This window comes from Geospiza fortis, unplaced genomic scaffold (assembly GCF_000277835.1).
Source record: "Geospiza fortis unplaced genomic scaffold, GeoFor_1.0 scaffold112, whole genome shotgun sequence".
Classification (NCBI taxonomy): Eukaryota; Metazoa; Chordata; class Aves; order Passeriformes; family Thraupidae; genus Geospiza; species Geospiza fortis.
The window spans coordinates 18,959,494-18,984,867 of NW_005054298.1; the positions used below are offsets into that span (position 1 = coordinate 18,959,494).

Below are 25,374 nucleotides of genomic sequence, written 5' to 3' on the forward strand. Positions count from 1 at the left end.
CTGGAGACAAACAAGTAGAAGTAATAGAGGGTTGGGCCCAGCATGTGTTCTTCTATACAGATTATCATTCTTTATAATCATTAAGCTATCAGATGTCATCTCATAATCCTCTCTCCTGAGTACTGCTCATTTACCCCTATAGTTATTTAAAGACTATTCTGTATCATTTACAGGAATTTTATGTATCTGTATCAGATGATACCAGAGTGATTGCAGCACTAAAGGAGCAACTTCCAGAGCTAGAGAAAATTGTAAAGCAAATGTGAGCATAGTTTTTGCTTCTTTCCTTCCCCTGCCCTTTTTCTCAGTAAATTGATGAAGAAAATTTGTTGGTTGTATCTATTAAAAAGCCATTTTGTGAATGACACTCAGTTATATGAAATTGAAAGTTTTCATGCAGGCTTATTTGAATTAATGTCTATGGCCCTCTTTTCCACATCATTCTTGCAAACACCATACCTTTACTGAGAGATTGACAGAAGCTTATTTCATGCTTACATGAACTTTGTATAATATTTTTTCTGCCTTGGTCATGGATTAACTGTGGTATGATCTAGTCTTTTCATATATAAATAAGATTATATTGATATGCTAGTTTGACAAGCGGTCCATGTTCTATAGGTGATTTTGTACACAAAATCTTCCAGGCAATATTTCATTGTATATTCTATGCTTTACCTTTTTATAGTTCTGAAGAACCTAAAGCACCACAAAAGAAGGTAAGAAAATGTATTTGTTCATTTTCTCAAGTAAAATCTTAAGTACAGCAAATTCATAAGCATCTTCTCTTTAGTAATCATGGATATATTAAAAAAACACATTGAGAGATAGCTTTTAACATTGTCAAATTTTGCATTGCTACTCTTTTTCCTGCCATTGATAAGAGATGCATTGTAGTTCATGTGTAGAACATGGTTATTCGTGCATAATGTGAATCTCAATGATTCATTTTCAGCACAAAGTTCTTCTGCAGCTCTTCAACACAAGTGATGACAGAGCACAGAAACGCCAGCCTATCAGGGGCAGTGATGAAGGTGAGTTTCTTATCTGCTTTTTCTTGAGCCACTGACATCTATATAAATTTGTCTGTCTCAAAAAAAGGTCTAAAAATAAATGAAAGTACCTACCCAGAATTTTGGAGCCTGGCCTGAAACAAACCCTCTTTGCTTTTGCTAGCCCACTGTTCTCTGTTGTTGATTTGAGGTGCTCCCGGTCTTTTCCCTTAGTTACTTGTGCTATCAAACACTGCTTCCTTGGAGGAAGATGTAAAAACCTTTAAAATAAGGAGTGAACAAAACAGGGAAGAACCAATAAGACACTGTACTGCAGGTAATGGCAGTGCAATAAAGAGAGGAAGATGAAGGTCAAGTTTGAGCCTCTGTCTCCCCTATGAACTAACACGTACAGCTGTTCTTTGCAAGGTAGGAGTGGAGCAGATAATCATGTCATGGACCATGGATCTAGAATCCAAGAATCTAGGCACACAGCCTAAAACCCAAAATCTGCTGGTTTGCCCTATTGGTGTTGTTTGATTCTCTGAAGAGATTAAGGTAAATTTACATCAGTGTATCAGAATGTAATTTTCAGATTACTGATGAGGTACTCTTAATGGTTGTTTTGTGGAACTTCATCACTTAAAAAGCTGCTTCTTCAACATGTTTGATATTAAAGGATAGCTCTTGCTAATGAGCAGCAGTAAATACAAGGTAACAAAATTCGAGGTCATGTGGCTGAGAAAGCTGGTAGCAGAAATCAGACCATTTGAAGAACCATGCTAAAGCTGGAACTAACTATATGTGAAAGGCAGACATCCTGCCAGTCATGCAGCTTCTGTTGTCTATAGTGGTATTTCTAGGCCTACAAAGAGGGAAACAGTTCCTGCTGCCAGGGAAATACTACCTCTTGGATCTGTCCAGACAGGCAGTAACTGCTCAGTTCATATGGCTGAACCTTTCTCATTCACAGGACAGGCACTGTCCTGAACACTGAAAATCCAAAATCCAAAACTCTGGGAAATCAGAGATTTCTGTACTAGAAATTGTAGAGCATCTGTGTAATGGGGAGCTATGTAGTGATTTATTGTTTCTTTATTTCATTTTGCGAGGCTTGGTTAGTAAGTGAAAGTAATTTGTATGGTAAATGAGTAGTTTTTACACGTGGAATAAACTGTGCAATGTTTTTTTCTTTAGTTCTGTTTAAGGTGTACTGCATAGACCAAACCTACACCACTATCCGTGTGCCAGTGTCTTCTTCTGTGAAGGAAGTGATCAGTGCAGTAGCAGACAAGCTGGGCTCTGGAGAAGGCCTCATCATAGTAAAGATGAGTTCAGGAGGAGGTACTGTACTTGCATCATCTTAAACACTCCTCAGTTACGGTGGAGCAGAATTTTGGAGGGATTGAAAGACCCCAAAATTCAGTCAAGGTTTTGTACCCATGTGCATGTTCAGCTCTCACACAAGTCCTAATGAGAGGCAAGTCCTTCCTCTACTGCAGGCACAGACTACAGCTCACAGGGGAGACAGGACCAGTGGAGAATCTTGTGCATCTGCATGTTCCAGAGCACAGCTACCCTGATTTTCCTTCACTGTTAGACTTGTAAGAGTTTTTTAACAATGGAAATAGGAGGCAAGCATGGATATATTCATGCTGGACTCAGGAATCAGTAATGTCACAAAACACTGCAGTGCCAACATTCTGGCAGTGGTCACTGTAGGAATTTATAAAGTTAGAGGGTTTCAGGTTTGTGGGAAAACAGACAGGCCTCATTTATGACAGAATTGTTAATATTGCTGATGCATCTTGTTAAGCTGCAGGAAGACGTAAATAGAACAATAGACCTATGTTAATGTTTCAGAATAGCTTTCTAAGTTGCAGAAAGTATCCATAGCAAAGCTAAATTTTATGAATAGACTTTTATGCATTGATTTCTTATAAATGAACAAGCAAGTATTGTTTTAACTCAAGCTACGTTTGTTTATGTTGATTAGTTAAACTGTCTGTCAGTATGCTTTTGCTCTGTGTAATTGGCTAAGACGGGTATTTGGTAGATTGTAACAGCAAAATTCTTTAGCTTGCTGGCTAGAGTGAGAGCTGCTCACATCCTACATGTAAAAAATCATGTATGAGGCTGATGCTGAAGAATAAACGGCTCTAGACGCATTCCAAAGCAAGTCCCGTCCCGTTCGTGTCTGTATATAGCTAGCCAGCACAGTCACTACCATTTTGCCTGCTCTGTCAGTGCAAACTATTGAAGAGCAACTTAGTGCCAAACACACAGACCTAGTGTTTGCAGAGGGTCAGGGATCAGGCCCTGCTCTAGGCTGCGGAAGTGCGAGAGTCGCTGGCAGGTGAATTCTGCTGGAGAACTGCTGTTGCTCAAGTGCTTTGGTTGAGTATGACTGTGTGGAGACACACAGAGGTAATGAGAGCTGTGTTAGAAGGCATTTTTGCAAACAGTGGAGCCTGCCAAAAATGCCTCACTTCCTGAGAACTAACACTAGGCAGCTTTACTTTTTGCAGTTGAAGCAATTTTTAGTCAGATTTGCTGATCACCAACATCTGCTGGAAGAGGCTGTTTTGTAAGTTACTTCATTATCTTTTCTTTACCTGTGATGTGATGCTCTTTTGGCAATGTTGTAATGCATTTCCATCACCTCCTTGAGCAGTTACTGCCTTCCAGAGCAATTTCTTTTAAGAACAGCTCTCCAAATGCTTACAGCTCAGCAATGAATGAATGGACTCCCTAATTAGGCTTAATTTTTGCAGGTAGTTTCTAGTGATAGCAGCACAGCCTTCTTGACCTGTCTGTGCAGTTTGGGACTGGGATTCTGGTTCTGTAGGAGACTGATTTGGGCTGAGCTTACCACATTTCTTCAGTAAAGAGGAACTTGCTGTCTTCTATTCTATATCTGGAATACTGGAGTTACTGGGCAAAATTTGTTCCCAGAAGGGTGATGTGTGCAGCTGGTAGATCAATCCTGCTCTAAATTGTAATAAGTAATAATTTGTTTCATTTTTACAGAAAAGGTTGTGCTCAAGCCTCACGATGTTTCGGTGTTCACCACTCTGAGCGTTAATGGCCGGCTGTTTGCCTGCCCTCGGGATCAGTTCGACTCTCTGGTACGTGTGTGTGCAGTGCTCAGGAACATCAAGGCTTTGGTTTATTTGGACACCTGGCCTTTTTTGCATTTCCACGCTTCAGATAAAAACTAGTGAAAACATTCACAAGAAAGGGCGTGTCACACTGCAATAGGGTGAGCCCCGAAAACAAAACAAGCAGATGTTCTAATTCCCTAAAGCAGACCAGAAATCCATCCATCTGTTCCACATAACAGAACTTGATCCCAGTATTCTCTCTGTCACACTAAGCATTTAGGAAGACCTGAATATTGTTACCAAGACATGCAGTAATTCTTCATTACACAATTATCTCCTCAAAGTCATAGAGATATATTTTCTAATATAAGTGTTATCAATTAAAGCATTCTGGAGATTTGATTCCAGCAGTAAATTCCTTAATTTTGTTTTATTTCTCATCTCCACAAAATAGTGTGTCAAAATCTGAGGTAATTCTAAGTAGAATCACAGAAAATATTCCTGGTAGAAAGTCTGTTTTTTTCTTAGGTAGAATTGCTTATAAGTACTTACAGTTTATACAGTCATTCTAGCAATCTCCATGGGGTCTGCTTTTATAGAGTTTGATTTGACTGTACTTTTTGTTCCTTTTATTTCATTAAAAACAAATGTCATTGCCAAGTCATGTCAGCATGAACTCTATTACTCCTAGCCTTGTTTCAGCCTCCTGTATGCTTTTAACAAGCCACTTAGTATGTATGCCTGATTTCTTTTATGGATATGGTAAAATCTATTCTTTGCTGCTGCTTTCAATTTAGTAACCAGGGAATGCACATCCAGCATATGTAGTTCCATGCAGAGATACCTCTTGTTCAGCTTATTAAATTCTGGTGTTCCCTTAAGGTTAATTAATCCTGCCAAGTAGATACCCTCATGGGGCATGCTACTTTTAAGCAGGGGTGTTGCATCAGTAAAACTGTGCTGGGTACTTATTTATGGCTCTGCATTGTCTTATGTACACATAGCTTTTGCAGCAAATTGTCTTGGCTTTTTTCTGGGGTCTGGAGCAAATTGTCTTATACCTTTTTCCTGTGCTATTTACTATGCATCAAGTACTCAAAGTGCTGCAGGGAGCTCTAAGATACAGGGCTGCAATGTGCTACTTTTCATCAACTAGACTGAATTCAGTAAGAATTACAGAAGTACATTCAGCAACTTAAATATGGTCCTCAGCATTGCATAGCAAATTACAGCCCCTTATCAGCTGCATTTTTTCAAAGAGGTATAAACAAATCAAAAAAATGTTACAGCCTTAGCTGCCTCCCAGTTTAATCCTTTCACATTCCAGTTTCTGGCTTCTTCCTGTTCATGAACATTTATCCACATTACATTTGGCAATTCCCATGTGAAAATTGTTCTGAGTAGATGAGTTTTCAAATATGCTGTGAGTTTGCATCTAAGTGCTTCTTTCCTAGCCTTGGAAAATATGTGTTTGTTATGGTAACAGCTATGTTGTGTTCATGTCCAAACGGGGGAAAAAAAGACGTCTTTCAATCTGTAGGCAGTTCTCTTTCCACAGATATCCACAAGTTAGAATTTTCTACACAAAGCTGCTGTGCTTTTATTTCATATGTTGTCATAAACTAAAGAAATTTTGTGTTTGTGCAAATCCCAATTCAAAGCAATCTGCAGCTTTTTGTAATATTAATGGCTGCTCTGGATTTTTTAGAGAATACTTTTCTACTATTTTTTAAAATTATAGATGAAGCTTTTAAGGTGATAATGTTCATGATTTAGTTAAGTTTTTTAGTTAGTTTGTATGACAATGATAATTGAAAGGAAAGTTTTCCCTAGAGTACAAAGCAAGAATGCATACAGCAGTAAAAGCCCCACACACTATGTGCTACTGAGAAAGTGTTTTGATATATTAATCCAGTCAGATATTTCTGTTGCTAGTACATTACTCTTATATAAAATAGGATTCATTTAGTAGGCTCATTTCTTATATTGCAGCATCTAAATAAGGTCTGTTAATCTGGCAGACACCACTGAGTTTGTGCTGGGAAGGCAGCCTGTTGACAATTCCGTGCTCCATCGTTCCGTGTTTGACAAAGGCGGTGAGCTCGGGGTTGGGATGCTGCTGTGCGAGCTCTGCCGCCCTCTCCTGGAGCAGCGGCGCTGACCCGCGCGTTCACGGCGCCTCTGCGGCTGTTTCACCCTCCCTTTGCCGGGGGGTTGGTTTGGCAGCGCCTTAGCAGTGCTGCTTCAAACACTTCCCCCTGATATGTACAACAGACTGCTTCACATTGACTTGATCTCAAGCCATGTTTTAAATCTCTGTTTAATACTTCACCTGTGTGCAGAATCAGTCTCATTTAGTGGGTGGCCTGGAAGTGCCTTTTAGAAATGGTTTGTACTTGGTTCTTTCGAATAAGACTGTGTTTATATCATTTTAAATGGCCTAGCCAGGAATTTGAAATCACAAATTGTGCATCAAATTTGTGTACTGTCAAAGAGAAAGTATGAGGTTTATTTTGTAAGTGATCAGAAGATCTTGCAATCACTGCAGCTTTCTGAAGCATGCTAGATGTAGCAATTCTCATCATTAGAATCAGGAATATATAAAAGTATTTGGCTTGTCCTTGGTGGCCTAGTTATTTGTGTATGTGAAAAAGGAAACATAAAAGTTTTTTGGAAAGACCTATGCTCCTAAACAAACACACATGCTTTAGTTATTAGCACAACGTGTATTATAGATTCAAATTTTAGAACAATGTTAAAAATAACACACTGAGAACAGTCTGGTTTATTTTCTTACAGCGTCTCTGAAGAGCTTTCAGAATTTTCCTGACTATCCTGTGCATACTGGATGCTGGTTTTGCTTATTACCCAATACCTGTGTTTAAAAGCAAATTTCAGTTTTACTGCAATTTCAGTTTTATGATTAGAAACGTGATTAGGAAAGTGGTCACACTGAAAAAAAAGTTAGAAATATTATGGAATGAAATCACCAACCATATGATTTAGCATGTCTAAAATATTTTTATAATATTTTCTTGTTTGTAGGCACCATTGCCAGAACAAGAAGGACCATCTACTGGTACAGTAGGAACATTTGAACTGATGAGTTCCAAAGACTTAGCACATCAGATGACAATTTATGACTGGGAGCTCTTCAACTGTGTGCATGAGGTATGAGGAGCTATCTCTTCAGCAGGTTAGAATCTATTAAAAAGTGTTTAAGTGTACATTGTAGCTTTGTGCATTATTTCCAAAACCTTCTCTAAGCTTGATTTTCAAAAATTCTACAATAAAGCCACCTACAAGTTTGAAAGTATAAGACATTCTTAATTTTATAGGCAAAATAGAAAAATAAAATTAGACTTCTTCTGGACATGTGCTGCTTGTTGAACTACTTTTGTTTGTTTTAAGGTATTAAGCTGTTTATATATAATCTGTAGTGACACTTTTACTATGCCTCAGCTATTGTATGCTGGATTTGTAACCCGAGTCCTTGTCATCGGTGCAGCTATAAATGTAAACTAAACTGCAGAACAAGTTTCAGGCTAGATACTTACCTGGTCAGTCTTAGTCTCTTTCCTTGAAGAAACACATCTTCAAAAAGAATTCCAAACTGTTTTCTCTTTCCTAGCTGGAATTGATCTATCACACTTTTGGAAGGCACAATTTTAAAAAGACCACGGCAAATCTGGACTTGTTTTTAAGAAGATTCAATGAAATTCAGTTCTGGGTGGTCACCGAGATTTGTCTTTGCTCTCAACTCAGCAAGCGTGTTCAGCTGTTAAAGAAATACATTAAGATAGCAGCCCAGTAAGTATGCAATCCTGTGGCAGCTGGAAGTGAGGTTAGTATAGTCAGTGTGGGTTTATTTTCTCTTTTCAGACAGCCACACAGAGTAGAGGTTAAAACATTCTGTATTTGGTAATTCTGTCTGTTTTCTTATAGGGCTGTATAGAACCTTGTTAATACATACTCTTCTCTCTTGTGCTACTCTCCATTGCTCCTTGATCTGTGATCTCTTAGGGCCATGTTTATACATCAAATTTGTGAGAAAATGTATTTCAGTTCATTAGGAGAATCTTTCATTTACCCTTCCATACATTAGCAAATATTAGTGTGTGAATTAGTAAATAGTAACAAAATTGAGCCCCGTTTTCCTGAGAACAGTAATGTTTCTGGTTCTGCTCAGGAGAACCATTCTCAGAATTGCTCTGAGTGGGAAAACCAAGAGGGGAGAGTAAAGAGATGCAGCATGAAAATGATGACACTTGTGTTACTTTCATTCTGTTTGGGATCTGCAGCAAGTTTGCTGATGACACAAAGTGTAGGGTCCTGCACCTCGGGAAGAGTAACCCCAAGCAGCAGCACAGGTTGGGTGCTGACCTACTAAGGAGTAGCTCTGCAGAGAGGGACTGGAACTGCTGGTGGATGACAAGGTGACCATGAGCCAGTAGCGGCCCCTGGGGGCCAGGAGGGCCAGTGGGATCTTGGGTGCATCAGGAAGAGTGTGGCAAACAAGTCAAGGGAGGTGTTCCTCCTCCTCTCTTCAGCTCTGGTGAGGCCACATCTGGAATGCTGTGCCCAGTTCTGGGCTCCTCGTCACAAGACAAGGAGCTACTGGAGAGTGTCCAGTGGAGGCCACAGAGATGATATGGGGTCTGGAGCATCCCTCACAGGAGGAGAGCCCACAAGAGCAGGGCCTGTTTAGTCTAGAGAAAAGTAGACTGAGATCTCATGGATCAAATATCTTGAAGGGTGGTGCCAAGAGAATAGTTCCAGACCCTTTTCAGTGGTGCCCAGTGACAGGATGAGGAGCAAGGGTCTTAAACTAAAACACAAGAACTTTCACCTCAGCATGAGGAATAACTTCTTGTTGAGGGTGGCAGAGCACTGGAACAGGCTGTCTAGGGAGTTCATGGAGTCTTCCTGTCCATAGAGACATTCAAAATATAGCTGGACACATTCCTGTGTCACCTGGTCCAGGTGACCCTACCTTGGCAGGGGGGTAAGACTGAATGATCTCCAGAGGTCCCCTGCAACCCTAACAATTCTGTGATTCTGTGATTTTTTTTTTTTTAATACTTTTAAAATGCAAAATATGAATGTCCTGGTTTGTTACTAACTGCTGGGTCTGAGGTTGGATAGCAGGCATTCTTTCTGTCTTCCTGTATTGCTATCCAAATTTAGACTGTTTGCAACCCTCATGCCAGAGATGTCAGCCTTGACTCCCTAAAGAGTCAAGAGCAGAGCAGTGACTGACTTCAGAGGGAGCAGGGGTATATCCATGCCCTGCATAGGTACAAATTTTTATTATTGTTATACTCTCTCTCCCTTTCCAGCTTATAGTGTATTTATTGATGTCTGAAAAACAGTTTGCTGAGATTTGTAGTGTTTGTCTACAGCTCTGAGCATTGTAGCTAGAAGCCTTTAGGCAGTTCTACCAACAGAGATGTTGTTACTTGGAGTTAAACCAAGATTTTAACTTTTTTGCATCATTACATGGAGCTGTGTAAAGGAAGAGATTACTGTTGCTGCTGGGATGCTGCTCTCCTCCCAGTTAGTAATGCACATAGCTGAAGTCTGTGTTCACATCAGAACTGGGGATCAGCATGCCTCCTTGCTCCAGGACACCCTGCTCTGCAAGTACCAGCTTCCTTCTGGGATCTATTTTGGGCCCTGCAGTTGGATTACAATTGGTTGAGGGTGAAGATTTTAAAAATCTGATGGTGGGCATGCAGGATCAGTTTTATATTTAGAACAGAGGACAGAATTTACCTCTTTAGTTTCTAAAAATACACGCACCATATATTCCATTATCTTACTGCACAGCCTAGGAGTGGGAAGCAGCTGCCGGCCTGGCGGGCTGTGCCCAGGAGAGGGCAGTGGCACCCACATAGACATCGAGGTCTTTCCTAGTTTCAGGCATGAAATGAGAAAATGTTGAAATGTGGTCATTAAGATACAATAATAATTTCCATAAACACTTGAAATCAAGTATCCTAAAAATTACAGTTAAATATCTCCTTAATAAACTGCCCTAGCCTGCGAGTTCCTCCGAGTCATGGGTTTAATCTTGTGCTATTTACAACAGCCTGACAACCTCCTGTTTACTTCCATGTTTCTGGTATCACTACAATGCTAAAAATAAATAGCTAAAAGCAGTCTGCTCTGCTGGGTCCTCTTTGTCTCCTAAAAGCAGAGAAATCCAAAGCACAAGATTTTCCTCTGTACAAACCAAGAGGGCAGGTTTAATTCCAGCCGCTGGAAAGGCGCTGGGAAGTTTTGCCAGGCTGCTGCCCTCTGTGCAGTGCTGCCATGGTAACAGCTGCTACACACGCACTAAAACAAACACAAAGTGCACCGAAGTTAGAGAGGAGAAAAAGCCCAGACCTTGAAGCAATATCTTTGAGGAAGTTTTGCCTGTGAAGATCTCTGAGACCTAATGAGAACTTTACCCTACCTAGAAGTACTAGACTCATTAGAAAAGTGTTCAGGGAGAACAGCTCAGTGCTGCACTATTAATCTTAGGCATGACTGGTGGTAACAAGATGCCTTGCACGTACTCATTTTCAAAGATAACTGCTACTGAGAAGCTTTTTTTCAGTTCTGTGGCTTGAGGTGCAGATATCATTGCAGAAGGCACATCATTTTGTGTCTGCCACCCCATGCACCCTTGATGTGTGCTCCCAGTCTCTGCAGGCAAGCACAAGGCCAAGTGCTGGCTCCAAGTGCTGTGCACATGTGTTTTCAGTTCCAGGAGCCAGTGTCGCCTCAGCATCTGCTGGAAAAGGATGTACAGGTTACCAGGTTCATCCCTTTTCTCCAGCTATTGTAGGAATAAACTTTCAAACAAAGGGGAGAAGTTAACTGTATTTCCAACAGTGAGTTCTTCCCATATTAATTGTATAAGAAAGTCCTTCTGGGATATGCTTGCACATACTCTTATGGATGTCTGCAAATGTAGTTTGTGTGTATTTCCTCTTTGTAGATATATCTACAGGCTATTTAGCAGCCTTCTTGTGTATCAGTGTACTCAGACATTTTCATTCAGTTTTTGAAAATCATTCTTTGTGTACATGTGCATATGTTAAAAGCCCAAGGAGCCTGTGAGAAATCTCTGAAATGTGTGTTTATAGAGAAAATGGAAGATGAGTATGCTTCTGTAAGTACAAAGAGACTTTAACCACATACACGTTTGTTTTGGAGACCAGAGACTGTATGTGTGTGTTTGCTATTCATCCTAACAAGATTTTTCTGGTACAGTCCATTCTGTGAGGCAGAGGGATCTCTGCTCTGAGGTGGTGCTTTGGGGTGCTTTAGAGGATCCACTTTTTGACATTTTACACGTAGTTTATATGCAGTACAGCGATGGACCATTGTTTATAGTGCCTTACAGGGGTTCTTTATCTGGAACTGAGCTATTTATAGTAGTCCCTGTAGAATTTACTGAGTAACTGAGGTAGAACATCATGTATCTATATGGATTTTAACTGGGACTTTATCAAATTGTATTCCTTAACAGGGTATTTGGCAAAACATTTCCTTTTTAATATGAAGATAGATTTAAATTAAATATTGCAGATACGGTTGCAGCTGCCTACTTTGTTTGAACACTAGTGCTGTGTGTTACTAATTATTTTACCCTGCAATAATTTATTCCTAATCCTATCATGGGCTGTGGACAGATATCTCTTTATGGATTTACTTGTGCTTAGGGAAGAGGTTATCACTGACAGCCTATCCTGCCTGCTTTTCATCTTTATCTCACCTCAGATCCACTAATGAGGCACTCCTTGACCTGGACTAGTAGATTAAGTTGGTGTAGCTTTAGCATTTCAGTTTATCCATTCTACCCTTGCTCACTGTCACTAATCTGATGTGGCAGAATTTGTATGAGGAGCTCTGCCAGAAGATCTGAGAGGGCATCAATCTCCCAACAGACAAACCAGCATATGGGAGAGATCATTTATTCACATGCTCAGTGTTCACACAGTGCAGACACAAGTGAGGCCAAGATCTCAAGGACTCACTCACTCGAAACATCCAAATCTGGTAAAATGGAGGTACAGAAAGAATAGAATGGTGTGGATGATGGAAATAGGATGATGTGGCAATTATGAAGTCAGTAGGATGAGATGATTGTACTAATTTTGTCTGAAGCTAAGGATACCTCAGAGGAGCTAAGAGCTTCAATGATGAACTAAAAATATGAGAATCATAGATTGAATCTTGTTAAAATTTTCTTGGTAAATCACAGAATCATAGAATAGTTTGGGTTGGAAAGGACCATAAAGATCATCAAGTTCCAACCCCCTTGCCATGGGCAGGAACACCCCACACTTCCACTAGACGGGGTTGCTTAAATCCCCATCCAACCTGGTCTTTATCTATTCCAGGAATGGGGCAGCCACAACTACTCTGGGCAGGCTGTTCAGTGTCTCACCACATCAGTGCCTTCCTTTGCATTCACTCCAGCAGATCCATGTCCTTCATATGTTGGGAGTCCCAGAGCTGGACCCAGCTCTGCAGGTAGGGCCTCACAAGAACAGCAGGGGAGAGCCACCTCCCTTGGCCTGCTGGCCATGGTGCTTTTGCTGCAGCCCAGGACATCGTTGACTTTTGAGGCTGCAAGCACATATTAACAGCTCTTGTCCACCAGCACCCCCATGTACTTCACCCCAGGACTGCTCTCAATCCATTCTTCTCCCAGCCTGTGTTTGTGCTTGGGATTGCCCCAACTCAGGTACAGGACCTTGCACTTGACCTTGTTGAATTTCATGAGGTTCACAGAGTCCCAACTCTCAAGCCTGTCAAAGTCTCTCTGGATGGTATCCCTTCTATCCAGCTTGTCAACTGCACCACACAGCTCGGTGTCATCAGCAAACCTGCTGAGGATGCACTCAAACCACTGTCCATGACACTGACAGAGATGTTAAGCCCCAACAGTCTCAATACCAACCCCTAAGGAAAGCCACTCACAGCTGAAGAAACAGAGACTGAGGTGCTGAAATTGGATGTTGGTACATCAGTTGAGAAAAATAAGAGATTATTTGCAAAAACCCAGTGAGGTTCAGTTTTGTGAGGGTTTTTTCTGATAGGCTTTATTCTATCTCTTCCCTTCCTATTGAGTCAGTGAGCCACTGATGCAGACCCAGCTGAGCAGTTGTGTTGACTATGCCCATCAGATTGTATCTACTCTATCTATATGGCATGTTGGATCTTCCATAGCACTCAATTACATGTTCCAGCTTTTCCTGACTGGTAGCCAAATGGAGTGGGACTTGGAGCTCCTTTTGCCCAGGACCTCTTTAATGAAGCTGGTAACAAATGGCTGCTCTTTTCCTGAAACATACTAGAAGTCCCAGTAATAGAAATCCTATACTGCAGGAGAGGTCACTGGCACGGGGCATCTCTAGACAGCTGGTCTTCTCCCTTTAAAAAGACTCAGTGGCCCTGTAACTGCAATGAAGATTGCCTAAAGAGAGCATCAAGCATTCATTAGCTGTTCAGGAGCTGTCAGCAAGTTCTGCAGCAAATGAAGTTATAAACAGTTGTGCATACTGTTTCTGGTATCCCTTGGGACTGAATTGAGCCCAGTTTCAGGACTGTGTTTCTGGGTGGAGAATTGGTTCAAAAACTGGAAGTCTTTGCAGAAGCTGGCATCCAGTGAAGTAGAAGAAGGGAGGTCATTTTAGGAGGGAAGGGAAAGAAGCCTCCAGAGTGTGGTGAAGTGCTAACACATTGGTGAAGAGGTGTCTGCAGGCATGCTGGCCAGGACTGCCTAAATTCAGTCACTTCTAAGCTAGATGCCTGGGTTCAGCTCTCTTAAGGTTGTCATAAGTACTGTTCTGACTGATATATGCAACTTAAAACCTGGCCCTTTGTGTTTCAGCTGTAAAGAATACAAAAATCTGAATTCCTTTTTCGCTATTATTATGGGACTGAGTAATGTTGCTGTGAGCCGTCTCTCATTAACGTGGGAGGTAAGTCTTGGCTAAAATCCTATTTCAGGAAGCTTGAGGGGGACTTGTGCTTGTAGTTAGCAAAAACGTGAATCGGGCCTTTATTATTGATAAAGCTAGATCTACTAATTCAGCTCCTGACCATAAGCCTTAGCTAAGGCTGACAGTATTTATTAGTAAGGCAGTATAGTACACCCATGGACGTGCTGAATGCTCACAGGAGTTAACAAGAGTGACAACAGTGGCTCCTGTTGCAGAGCTAAACTGCCCAACAGGATGAGCAAGCTAGCCAGCTAACCTCTTAGGTCAGCCCATCCTCTGTGTGCCTTCACTTTACTGGTGGTTCAGTGAGATCACTCCACTGATAATTCTCTTACATTCATCCTCTGTTTGTACATATTATTTTCTGATCTCCAGTGGGACTCTGTTGCCCTGTTATAATGTGGTTTGTCCTAACCAATTCTGGTTTTCCCTCTGACATGCATTTCCACGCTTACTGGCAGTTTGGTCTTCATTCTCAGAGCTTCCACCTTTTTCTGTGGCTTTGCTATTTTGTATGAGGGTATAAAAAGTGTGCAGTGTCCAGCACAGTGTAACCACTGAGAACATACTGGATATCAAAAGCAGTACAGATTTAAATATGCATGCATTTTGTTCATTAGAAATTCAAAATAATTATCATGACTGAGGTTATTGATGCAACTGAAAGCAAAATTTGAACACCTTTAAAAATGTGCTCTTACACAGGAGATCAGACTAACATGTTGGAGGGTACGCCAGTCTCATTTTCAAAAGTACATTTATCATATCAAATCAGTGCTACAGGCAAAGATTTTCAGTTTCTCACAATAATGACCCTTTATTTGTGGTTACTGAGAGGAGCTGGGAGAGCTGAGACAGTACAGGACTAGAGAAGAAGGAATTTAATGTATATACTACGTACACCACTCTGAAATCAGCATTAAGTCTGAGCTGGTGGGGGGGCACAGATCATTTGTACATGTGGAGTATTAACTTGAGATCATGGAAATATTATCACACTCTGGTTCTGTAGAGCAGTTGCTTTAACAAGAGAATTTCTGCAATTTGATTTTTAGCCAGATATATACAGAAAATACTTAAAGACAAACATACCAAGACCTGATTTTTTTTCTATATTTCATGCATTTACATTAGTTGCATGCAGAAATTAGATATTTGCAGGTGCAAATGTCCAATTATACCACTTACTTCACAAATACCTAATCTGCATGCATATGCAAACTAGGCACACAGTTGTTGACACACATCATTAAAAATTAGGCCCTTGCTGTGGCACAGTGTAAATAGCTTGCTAGGGTACACACTTCAAATGTAGGAAGTATTGCAAAAAATCATTTCTGCACTATAAAGTCTCTATTAATTTTTAATGTTATCCACTGCTAAGAGTAGTCTGAAAAATTCAGCAAATAACAGAGAAATTTCTTACTAAAAATAACTGACATGTTCTGATGGTATATAAAAAATTACAGTGATCTTTGAAACCAATTTATAACATATCTTATAGTCTTTAGAGTAAAGTTATTTAATCTGTGTAACATACTATGCATGAGGGGGAAAGAAAGTATTTAGTAAAGTCCATCTCATCTCAATCATTGCATGATCAACTGACCATTATTTGTTTGTGTAGGTATTGTGGAATGAAAAAAATATTCATTAATTGGTACCCCAGAAAGTGATGGAGGACCTTTGCTGCTGAGCATGTCAAGAATTTTACTAATAAATGCATCAGCATGAGCAAAAAAACCTCCTGGAAATGCCTAGGCCTGAATACGAATGTTTGCAAGGGCAGTTCATCATAGGTATGAATAATTAAACTGATCAGACCCTATACAAGCTGGGTGTAAATTATATTTTCAGATAGGCTATAATCAGGGATGTCCTGAAAGCATCCACATGAATTTCCCCTTACATTCTAAATTCAGTGATTGCTATGTGAGCCAAACAAAAATCCGAATCTAAATATCCCAATGGACTAAATTCAAGTCAGGGTTTAAATCAGGATCCAGGTTTCATGGCTGGTCCCGTCTCTATTTTTAATCTGGTTGCTAGGAAACATGTTGTATTTTAGATTAGCACATTGTTAGAAATATCTGGCAAAAAAAGGGCACTTTCCTGACTTAGGGCGTTGTAGAAGGAACTAGCATTTACAGTAAAATTACTGCACTGATCGGATTTAATTAAGGTTTGCTATTTTTGTTTTTATTAACAGAAACTCCCAAGCAAGTTCAAGAAGATCTATGCAGAGTTTGAAAGCTTAATGGTGAATAGCAATAGATCCCTTATTCTATGCACAATCTAAGATAATTCAGTTTCTGATTTGAATTCCTTGATTCAGAACATTTTATATGTCCTTGTTTGACTTTAAGAAGTTTATGATCCCATTTTAGAGCTGCTAAAACAAGTATGTATGACTAATAAATTATACTCTTAGGAACCTACTCTGAGAGAACTTATGTACCACTCAAAGTTAATCTGGGAACTCAGAAAAGCTTTATCATTTGTTTTCCAATAGTACCTATGGGAAATTCTATTTTTCAACCTGGATTTTTCCAGCAATACATTTTACTGCTACAACGTATGAAAAATTAGATCTGCAGCTGTAAGGAGGGAGGAAAAAATATGTGGTTTCTTTTATGAAGAATGTTTTTGTAATCATATCTAACCTAGCTATTTAGCATGAAAAAATGTTTGTGTTTAGTGGTTGCATTCTCATTGTGTAACCAGTCAGGGAGAATGATAAAAGGTGTCTGAATTTGCAGATGCACTTTTAAAGTCACAGGAAAAAATAATGTTTTTAATAAATGCCATGACATCTAAATTAATGTATATAGTGTCTTGATACATATAATAATACATATTAGTAATTATTTGATTTCTCTTTTTTTGTAAGGATCCATCAAGAAACCATAGGGCCTACAGACTGACTGTAGCTAAATTGGACCCTCCAATAATTCCTTTCATGCCACTGCTTATAAAAGGTAAGCTTGGATGTTACCAGAATTATTAACTTGAAAGCTATTTGTCAAATATCTGAAGGATAAGAGTAGCAGCAAGAAAAAGCAAAAATCAATCTCAATGTGAGGTATGATCTTTTTCCATTATGAAAAGCACGATACAGAGGCAAGACAAACTGCTTTTGTACATCTGAATATCATACCTCAATTTTATTAGTCTTAGAAATGCTGCAAATTAAAACCTACATTTTTTACTTTACAGCTGCTACAATTTTTGTAAGGGTAGATAAAACATTCTGCTATTTTGTGTGGTCATGATTCAGAAATGGGCTTTTATGTGTTTTTTATTTCTATACAGACATGACGTTTACTCATGAGGGAAACAAGACATTCACTGACAATCTAGTAAACTTCGAAAAAATGGTATGTATGACATATTTGAAAGGAAACTTTAAAATATTTCCCTATTCACCTCTTCAAGAGTGAACTTCTCAACAGTGACTTTCAGGGCTAGGGAGAATGAAGGCAGGACCAAGACTTGGCAAAAATAGCCTGCATTGTACACAGAGCCTGGGGCCTCTGGTTTTCTGGAAAACTTCACAGAGGTGGAGAATAAACTGCCCACTGAGCCATGCACAGCCAAAATGTTTCCTAGGAAAGGGAGCATCAGGGACAGGAAGCAGAGCTGTTAGAGACACTTTTTAACAGTTTGGGATCAACCTGTGATTTTAACTGCTGTTCCTTCAAACAGGCCTGAACTGCCTCAGGCTGGGATAGTTCTGCATTGCTCCTTGGAGAATGAAAAAAGCATTGAAAAGAACTTGCACAACATATATTTCTTCTTTCCCTTCACAAATGAAAGGAGGTTTCTGTGGCCTGATTGCTTTCTTACTGGAAAGGAGAATCAACGATAAAAGGCTCGAGTATGCTCAAATTTGATATAAGTCCTGCACCTAAGCTGCTATAATTTGAAACACCATTGTCAAAAACTGCAGGCAGGCAACTTTCCATTGCAGAAGTCTCAACTGACAGCAGTGAGAAGACATTTTCTTGGTTGCTAAGGTCATGTTCTTCATTAGTGTGGTTAATGACACCTGTATCTGAGAACCTGCATTAGCCAAATCCAGCTATGGCATCTGCATAGGAAAACCAAACCTGACTGACTGCTCTGGCAGTCAATAGTAGAATCACAGAATCACTAAGGTTGGAAAAGATCTCCAAGATCTCTGAATCCAGCTCTTAGCCCAGCACCACTGGTCTCCCCAGTAAACTTTGTCCCTGCGTACCACATCCACGTGCTCTTTGAACACTTCCAGGCATAGTGATTCCACCACCTTCCTGGGCAGCCTGTTCCAATGCCTGACCACCCTTAAAGTGAAGAAATTTTTTCTCACATCCAATCTAAACCTCTCCTGGCACAGCTTGAGGCTGTTTCCTCTCAGCCATTCAGCAGCCATGCTGGAGCATATTTCCTCTGGCACCTACATGTGCTTGTTCTTAGTAGTACAGTAATCAGAACCACTCCATTCCACTGGAGTTACATAACTCCAGTTATTTCCACTGCACTGTGGAGGCGTTTGTCTGACCCTCTGAGCACTGATAACTGCAGAGGGGAAAAAAGGAGTACTTTAAGCTCTTTAAAAAACTTCACAGAAAAGTGATCATCACTCGGAGTGAATTCTCTTAGATTTTAATCTGTAGCTCCAGGACAGCCTCTGTCCTTGGTTGAAAATACTCCTTTACTAAGATGAGACATTTTGTAAATAAATGGCAGTGCTAATGCCTGAGTAAGGGCCTGACCTCACTTTGCAATAATGGCATTCTGTAATTGCATATGCAGACTGTGTTGCCATCTCCTTCCAAAGGCCTTGAGCATGCTACCTGCAGAAAAGGAGGTAGCATGCTTTTTTTTCTGCACTGCCTGTTGTAATTAGGTATACATATAACAGTATAGATGGTAAATACTTTGGGGAACACAAAAGGGATCTCAGACTTGGTTGGAGCACCTCCAAACTAGAAAGGATGGCAGCTGCAATGCTATAGCCATGGTTCTGTGGCTGGTTCCATCATCTCCACCTCACTTGGCCTGTTTACACTTCCTGAGCCAGAAGAGCCAGTACATCCACTGGCCTCAGAGCTCCATGCTTCAACCTCTTTATACCTCATTTTGTGTGAAAGCCACTACAGGAGGGAGGAGCTCTCCTGTAAGCACTTCCCGTAGACAGAAGTTCAACACAGGCTTGTCATTTAAGAATAGTTCTGCACCACTCTGTACCACATTTTGGCACTCCCAAGGCCAAGAGTGAATTTTATAGCAGCTTAAACTGATCTATGTCTAAGTTACTGCAAGTCTGCCCTCTTTACCTTAGTCTGCTCGTTGTCTTATCTTCAAAAGAATGTTACCCCCAGAAAAAAAGTTTACTAGTAGCACCCAAAAGTTTTAAATGATATTTTACACTGCAAGAATGTAGTACCAGTAATGTGAGTTTTGATAATTTTCTTTAGGAGAGGAATGTGAAGATCAGTTAGTGCATTTTTGATGCTGCATATTTTTTACGGAATCAGTATTATGTCTCATGTTCCTCAGCTCACCAGAAAGGGAAACATTCTCCTTTTATAGTATTCTAAGCCTTTCTTTGGTTGGTATTCTACCTAAAAGCTCACTCTGCTTTTTCTCCAGGCCTTACTGCAAGTATATCTTTCGTCTCTTTATTGTTCTTCACTAGCTCTCCTGCATGCTTCTATGGTGCTTTTACTGGCTTTCTCAACTTGTAGCTGTTCAGATCAACCTGTATTCAAATTCCACCCACATAATTCATTCAAATCCTACTGTGGACCTGGCAGTTTTTAGCTTTTTGCATGTGTCATCAGGTCAAGCAAAGAAGAAAAGCCTACTGTTAAACCTCAGTCGCTGCCGCCTACTTGCATTAAGCTTAAAACTGTCATATCCACACATTATTGCCAGATATTTAACTGTGAAGACAAGACCACTCAGCCAGATACTCTCAGGTAAATTCTCCTCTCTTTTAAATAAGTAAAAGCCCAAGGTGTTTTTGTGATGTTACTCTGCTATTTTCAGGAGAAAAGTAGGAACCAGATTTTTTCACAGGAATCGTGTCCTGCCATTTGTTGTTTCTGTCTGTTTGTTCTGCTGCATGATGTTCTGTTATAAGCAGATGGAGCTTCCTTAGAGTATTGCTGGGAGCCACTCTTACTGATGTTTCTGAAACATCTTGGTTCTTTGGAAGATTGTTTCTTTTTATGTTTACTGAAGTTTATGAATAAAAATATCTGGGTAGTTGCCACTGGTGGTGCCACTTGCCACTGGAGGAGATGGGTCCCTCCGACTCCCATGTAAGTGCAGTGATGAAACTGAGAACAGCCTCTGGCATCACGTCTGCATTCTCGCCACAGAGCCCTGATCCCGACAGCTGATGTGCTGCTGACAACTTTATTCCTGTAACTGGCAGCCAAAAGTAGAAGTTTGATCTAGTGGCATCTCTTCAGCTGAAACAGCTTCCTTTAAATCTTTACTGTTTTGCAATGTTTCTGTTATTATTTATATTAAATGATGCATCTTAAAACATGAAGAAGCTGTCAGGCAGTGTCTGAGCCAGGAGCTCCCTGAGTGCCAGAAACAGCAAGGCCTGGTTTCCTAAACATTTGTGTTTCATGGCTGCTTGAACTCTGCTCAGATCTCTCCTCGTGGCTGGGGCATGTGTTGTTTCTTCATGGCTGGGGAATTCTGTGTGAATAGGCTTTTGTCATAACATAGGAACTTGCACTACAGCCTTTTTCCTGAAGGAGACAGGAGGGCACTTACACAATCTTTCTCTTGTCCACAGCCATCTGTTTTCACAGAAAATTGGTAGGAGCTTTCTTGTGTTTGAAAACTCTGGGTTCTTTTTTCAAATTGAACAAAATTATCTAGAGAAGAAGGGAAAAACAGACAGATGGTGTTGAGCCACATTAGCCTAGTCTTTTTTAGCAACTCAAGCTAACAAAGAAAAAGACGGAGTCAATTTTTTCCTGCTATGTTTTCCTATATATTGATCTTTTCAGTGGTGGAGTGACAGAACTGTGGTATTGGCAGCAGTAAGGGGACATCACTCTGCAGAGCATTGCTGAGCTTTACCTGCTGCTGCCTTCGTGACTGTCTGCTCTTTCTTCCCCTTCCCCATCTCCTGATCCCCACAGATGCCTTATCTGGAGGAGGCTGTGAGGAGTGGGAGGACAGGGACACCTAGCCAGGGAAGAGAGTAACCACATATGGCAAAGTCACAGCTATGGGTAAAGAGGGAAGTTTGTAAACAGACTCATTTGGTTTGTACAAATTGTGGGTAAACAGTACTGAACATGTCAGAAATAGGTATGCTCTTAGTCTTTGTATTTGCACTGTGTTTGTGCTCTTTACTCATGCCATTGCATGAAGCCTTAAAATCCAGCCTGGAAAATGTTATTTATGTATTTGTCAATAAGTAGGCAAAATTACTAAATTACTGGTCATTGTAGTGTAAGGCTTTGTCTTCAATAGCAAACAAGACATGGTTTAAGAGAAGTATTGAATGTCTTTTACTTATCTCACTGCAAGAAGCTGTTTCCACCATGGTGTTGCTCAAATGTACATTCTAGGTTGGCATATATGACATGATACCAAACCACCTACATCTCTTCTCCCTTGGTGACTTGATAGTACACGTTAGTTGTAAATGAGCCTTCAGAAGACTCATCTATGCAATAACTGAAGACATATTTATTACAGAGGAGCAAAACTTTTAAAGCTTTTTAAATACTGTAGTTTTAGTTTGGAAGGTACATGGCAATGTACACCATTTAAGTGACACTGCTTTTATAACTAAATATTTAGAAAAAATTTATAAGTGCTTTCCTAGAATTAGGTCTTGGCAGGGAAAGAAGAGAGAGGAAAGCGAGGAAAGTACTGAGCATGACTCTCCTTAGGAACAGGCAATATTTCCTACTCTTGACCACTTACTGATTTTTTTCTTTTAAACCTCAGCTGCCTAATTGCACTCTGACTGCCAGTACAGAATTTTGTATTCATAGACAAAGGGAAGATTCAATTAATTGGGAACTTTATCAGTGACATTTCTCAAATCATCAGAGAGCCTGAACAAAGATTACTTTCTGTGGCATCTCGTCCATATGACATTACCCAGCATTATCTCAGGAATAACACCTGTAGAGGGAGCAGAAGTCAGGAAAAAGCTCTGGAAGTGCTGACCTGCCATGGCAGCACAAGATAGTGCCATGGTGCTGACCACTGATGCTTCTTTTTGTCGAGCCTCTTCACCCTTCAGGTGAGAAAAGAGGATTAGAGAATTTGTGCATATTTGTTTTCAGGTTTTGTGGAGATGAACAAAAGGGAATTCACACTCTTATCTATATGCAAAAAAAGGGGGCAAACATTCTTTAATTTTTGGAACATAAAGATTATGCAAAAAGTGTGTGACTAAAGCCCTTAGTAGTTTTCAATAGCATATATGAATATTTATAATATTTAGCAACCTGGGTTTGGAATGGATTAGAAGATAATGTGCTGGCCTGCTGCCACAATTCCAGACTGTAAAACTTGAAAGGGTATTGTTGTGTATACACAGCATGTTGGTAGTAGCCATTATTTGTTATATTATGCAGTTGGTTCTATTTCAGAAAGATCCAAATTTAGGTTTGTATGGCTTTTTGATAGTGGTCTTGCTTAGCACTGTGAGTAAACAGAGGTTAATCTTTGCAGGCATTGACTAGAGGTAATCCTGTATTTGAAGAAAAACTGTAAGGAGCAGGCAATTAAACTTCCATCTGAACATTTTTCCTGTCCATGTTTCTAGTTTTCTTGCATCAAAAGAAGACAATCTAACTTATCTGCGAGATTTGGGAATGGAAATTTCACTTTGTTTCACAACCTGTTTTTCTGTTCACTTTGTTCCTTACAAAAAGGAACTGTTGGGAGCTTAGACATTATGAGACAGTAGAATGACACTTGGAAAAAAAGTAGTGTCAAAAGAGCTCTTCAAAGATACATAATGCTTCAGAATCTCCCCATTGGCTTGTGATGCTGTCTTTGGGCCACATTTATTCAGCCTTAACACTCAGTTCCTCATTGGTTTGTATTTCATCATTGCCAGGATAATTCTGAATGCACAGATAGAATCACATCATCCTCAGGAAAAGGCAAAGGAACCCTCTGAAAGGAAGTCTTTCAGCCAACTGAAGGAAGCCAGGCAGTTCAGCCTTTAACCAGAAGTCAGACAAGTCCATTGGCACTTATATTTTCCCTTGCCTAGAAGAGCCCACATAATGGCAAATTTGAAAGTAGCAAAAACTTTTTAAAAAGCCTTCACTACATACCCATATTTTTTCTTTCAGTACAGTACTGCATTACAGTATTTATTCTGGATGTTCTGCTTTTTTTGAGAACAAACTCCCCTCAAGAGAAAAAAGAGTAAAATTATTCCAAAGAACACTTTTTTTTTGATAAATCTAAGTCTTCACATATGAAACTAAATAATAATAACTCCAAAGATTATTATGAGATGAGGCTTCAAAACCTAAATACTTACGGGTATGAAAAATTAGGGTATGTATTAACAATCCATCTCGAAAGCACATCAAGCAAAACTAGCTGTCTTCCTGAAAATGAAGTGTTCTTAGCAAAGCTTCCCTTGAAGGCAGATAGTCTTGAAATTTCATTGTGTTGGCTGGTGCAGTTCAGCTTTATGATCTCTCCTTGAAACAGTTATTGTAGATGAGTATTTTTTGAACTGGTATAAATCAAAATAGCAGTATCACACAACAGAGCCAAATATGAAGCCACAGAAGTGTGAAACAGTCATGTTTATATGCTTGTATTGTTTTGACTTATATTTGACTGGGTTAGACTGAAAAACGGACACTGTTCCATGCAGCGTGTTCTGTCTCAGCCCAGTTACCTTGAGTATTTAAGAGGTTCCATTGAAGTCAGTGGAGTTTATTCACATGCTTAATGCTAAGCACCTGTGAGGATGTTTGCAAGGTAAGTGCCCTAGAGAATCTGCATAGTAATAGTGGCTTGAGAGGTATGAAAATTACATTAGGATAAAATTTACCTTTACTTGAATTATACATGTAGATACATATAACTTTAAGAACAACATAAGCAGATCCACATCTGGATTCCCCAGATCTTTTGGGAAAGTGTGTTTTAGAAATAACACATTTTAAAACAGTTTCATTTGCTAATACAAGGTGAAATCCACAAACATAGGACATCATATATCAGTAGTGTTTCTTACGCTGACCAACAGCTCATTTTTGTATGCTTGATAGTACATTAAACTGTCAGATTATCCATTGTGTGCGTAAGCAGTGTCTTACATTGGTGCTTCCCATTCTGGAATGAGAGATTTCACAAGCTTAGTTCATTTGTAACATTTTCATTTAAGATTATAATTGCTGTTTCATTTAAGATTATAATGAATTTAGAGGAGCATATGCCCCAGGCTTTCTTGTTCACTAGTAAGAGATATATAATTCCATTTTGTGAGAGCTTATGACTAACTAGCTTGTTAATCTCACACAAAATTTCCATAATGTATGAAGCAGCCTGGTGAGAGTGCGCTGTGTTAGAAGATGTCGCTATATTATATTATATTAGTATAATAGTATATTATTTCTGTGGTGCTAATCACAGAAACCAGTTAAAATTCTACAGTCCAGAACTAATGTTTTGCTCTATGACTAATCTTAATTTATTTTTTAAATCTATTGTAAAATAACATCTGATTTATCACAGCAAGTGTATTGATTGAAACTGAATTGAATGAAATTTTGAGGTTTTTTGCTGAAGAGAAAGCACAGCCAAGAAGGATAACAGTGACTTCTGCTTTTTTTTGGTGAACTGTCAGTAGAAGGGTCCCCCAAAAGTGAATCCACTTTTCAGGTTGAGTTAGATACACTTGTGCAAAGTAACACTGTGTAACTGGTCTGTTTATGAAATTTGGCTGCAGGCCACAGTACTGACAGTGGCCTTCTCACCTGTGAACCGAGCATTCTGCCAGTGGAATCACCCTCATGTGCTTATTTACACTGTCAGCTTCCAGAAGGACTGTATTTTAAACTCATGTCTGTATAAAAGGTGAATGCTCTTTAATTACTGAATATATTCTAGAAATGGCTTTGCTGTTAGGAGCTGATAGTCTTTAAATTAACGTGTATATACTCCATGGTATTCCTTTTACTTTTTAATATGGTAAGATGTTATCAAAGAAATGCACATTGAAGGGGCTGATTTTCATTCTTACTTAGGGCCTTTTACAGCATTAAA

The 25,374-nt window shown here is 39.7% G+C and overlaps 1 protein-coding gene across 4 annotated transcripts in view; it reads left to right on the forward strand.

Annotated features, from left to right (window-relative positions):
• Window positions 1–25,374, forward strand: part of RAPGEF4 (Rap guanine nucleotide exchange factor 4) — a 142,161-nt gene that overhangs the window by 112,181 nt on the left and 4,606 nt on the right. For all 4 annotated transcript variants that reach the window (XM_005415866.3, XM_031057467.1, XM_031057472.1 and 1 more), the window contains 11 exons: window positions 174–262; window positions 689–719; window positions 956–1,034; window positions 2,190–2,336; window positions 4,023–4,120; window positions 7,142–7,267; window positions 7,728–7,906; window positions 13,989–14,079; window positions 16,310–16,360; window positions 16,991–17,078; window positions 17,413–17,477. In XM_005415866.3, the coding sequence (XP_005415923.2) occupies window positions 174–262; window positions 689–719; window positions 956–1,034; window positions 2,190–2,336; window positions 4,023–4,120; window positions 7,142–7,267; window positions 7,728–7,906; window positions 13,989–14,079; window positions 16,310–16,360; window positions 16,991–17,078; window positions 17,413–17,477 (1,044 nt within the window). The remainder of the gene's footprint in view (window positions 1–173; window positions 263–688; window positions 720–955; window positions 1,035–2,189; window positions 2,337–4,022; window positions 4,121–7,141; window positions 7,268–7,727; window positions 7,907–13,988; window positions 14,080–16,309; window positions 16,361–16,990; window positions 17,079–17,412; window positions 17,478–25,374) is intronic.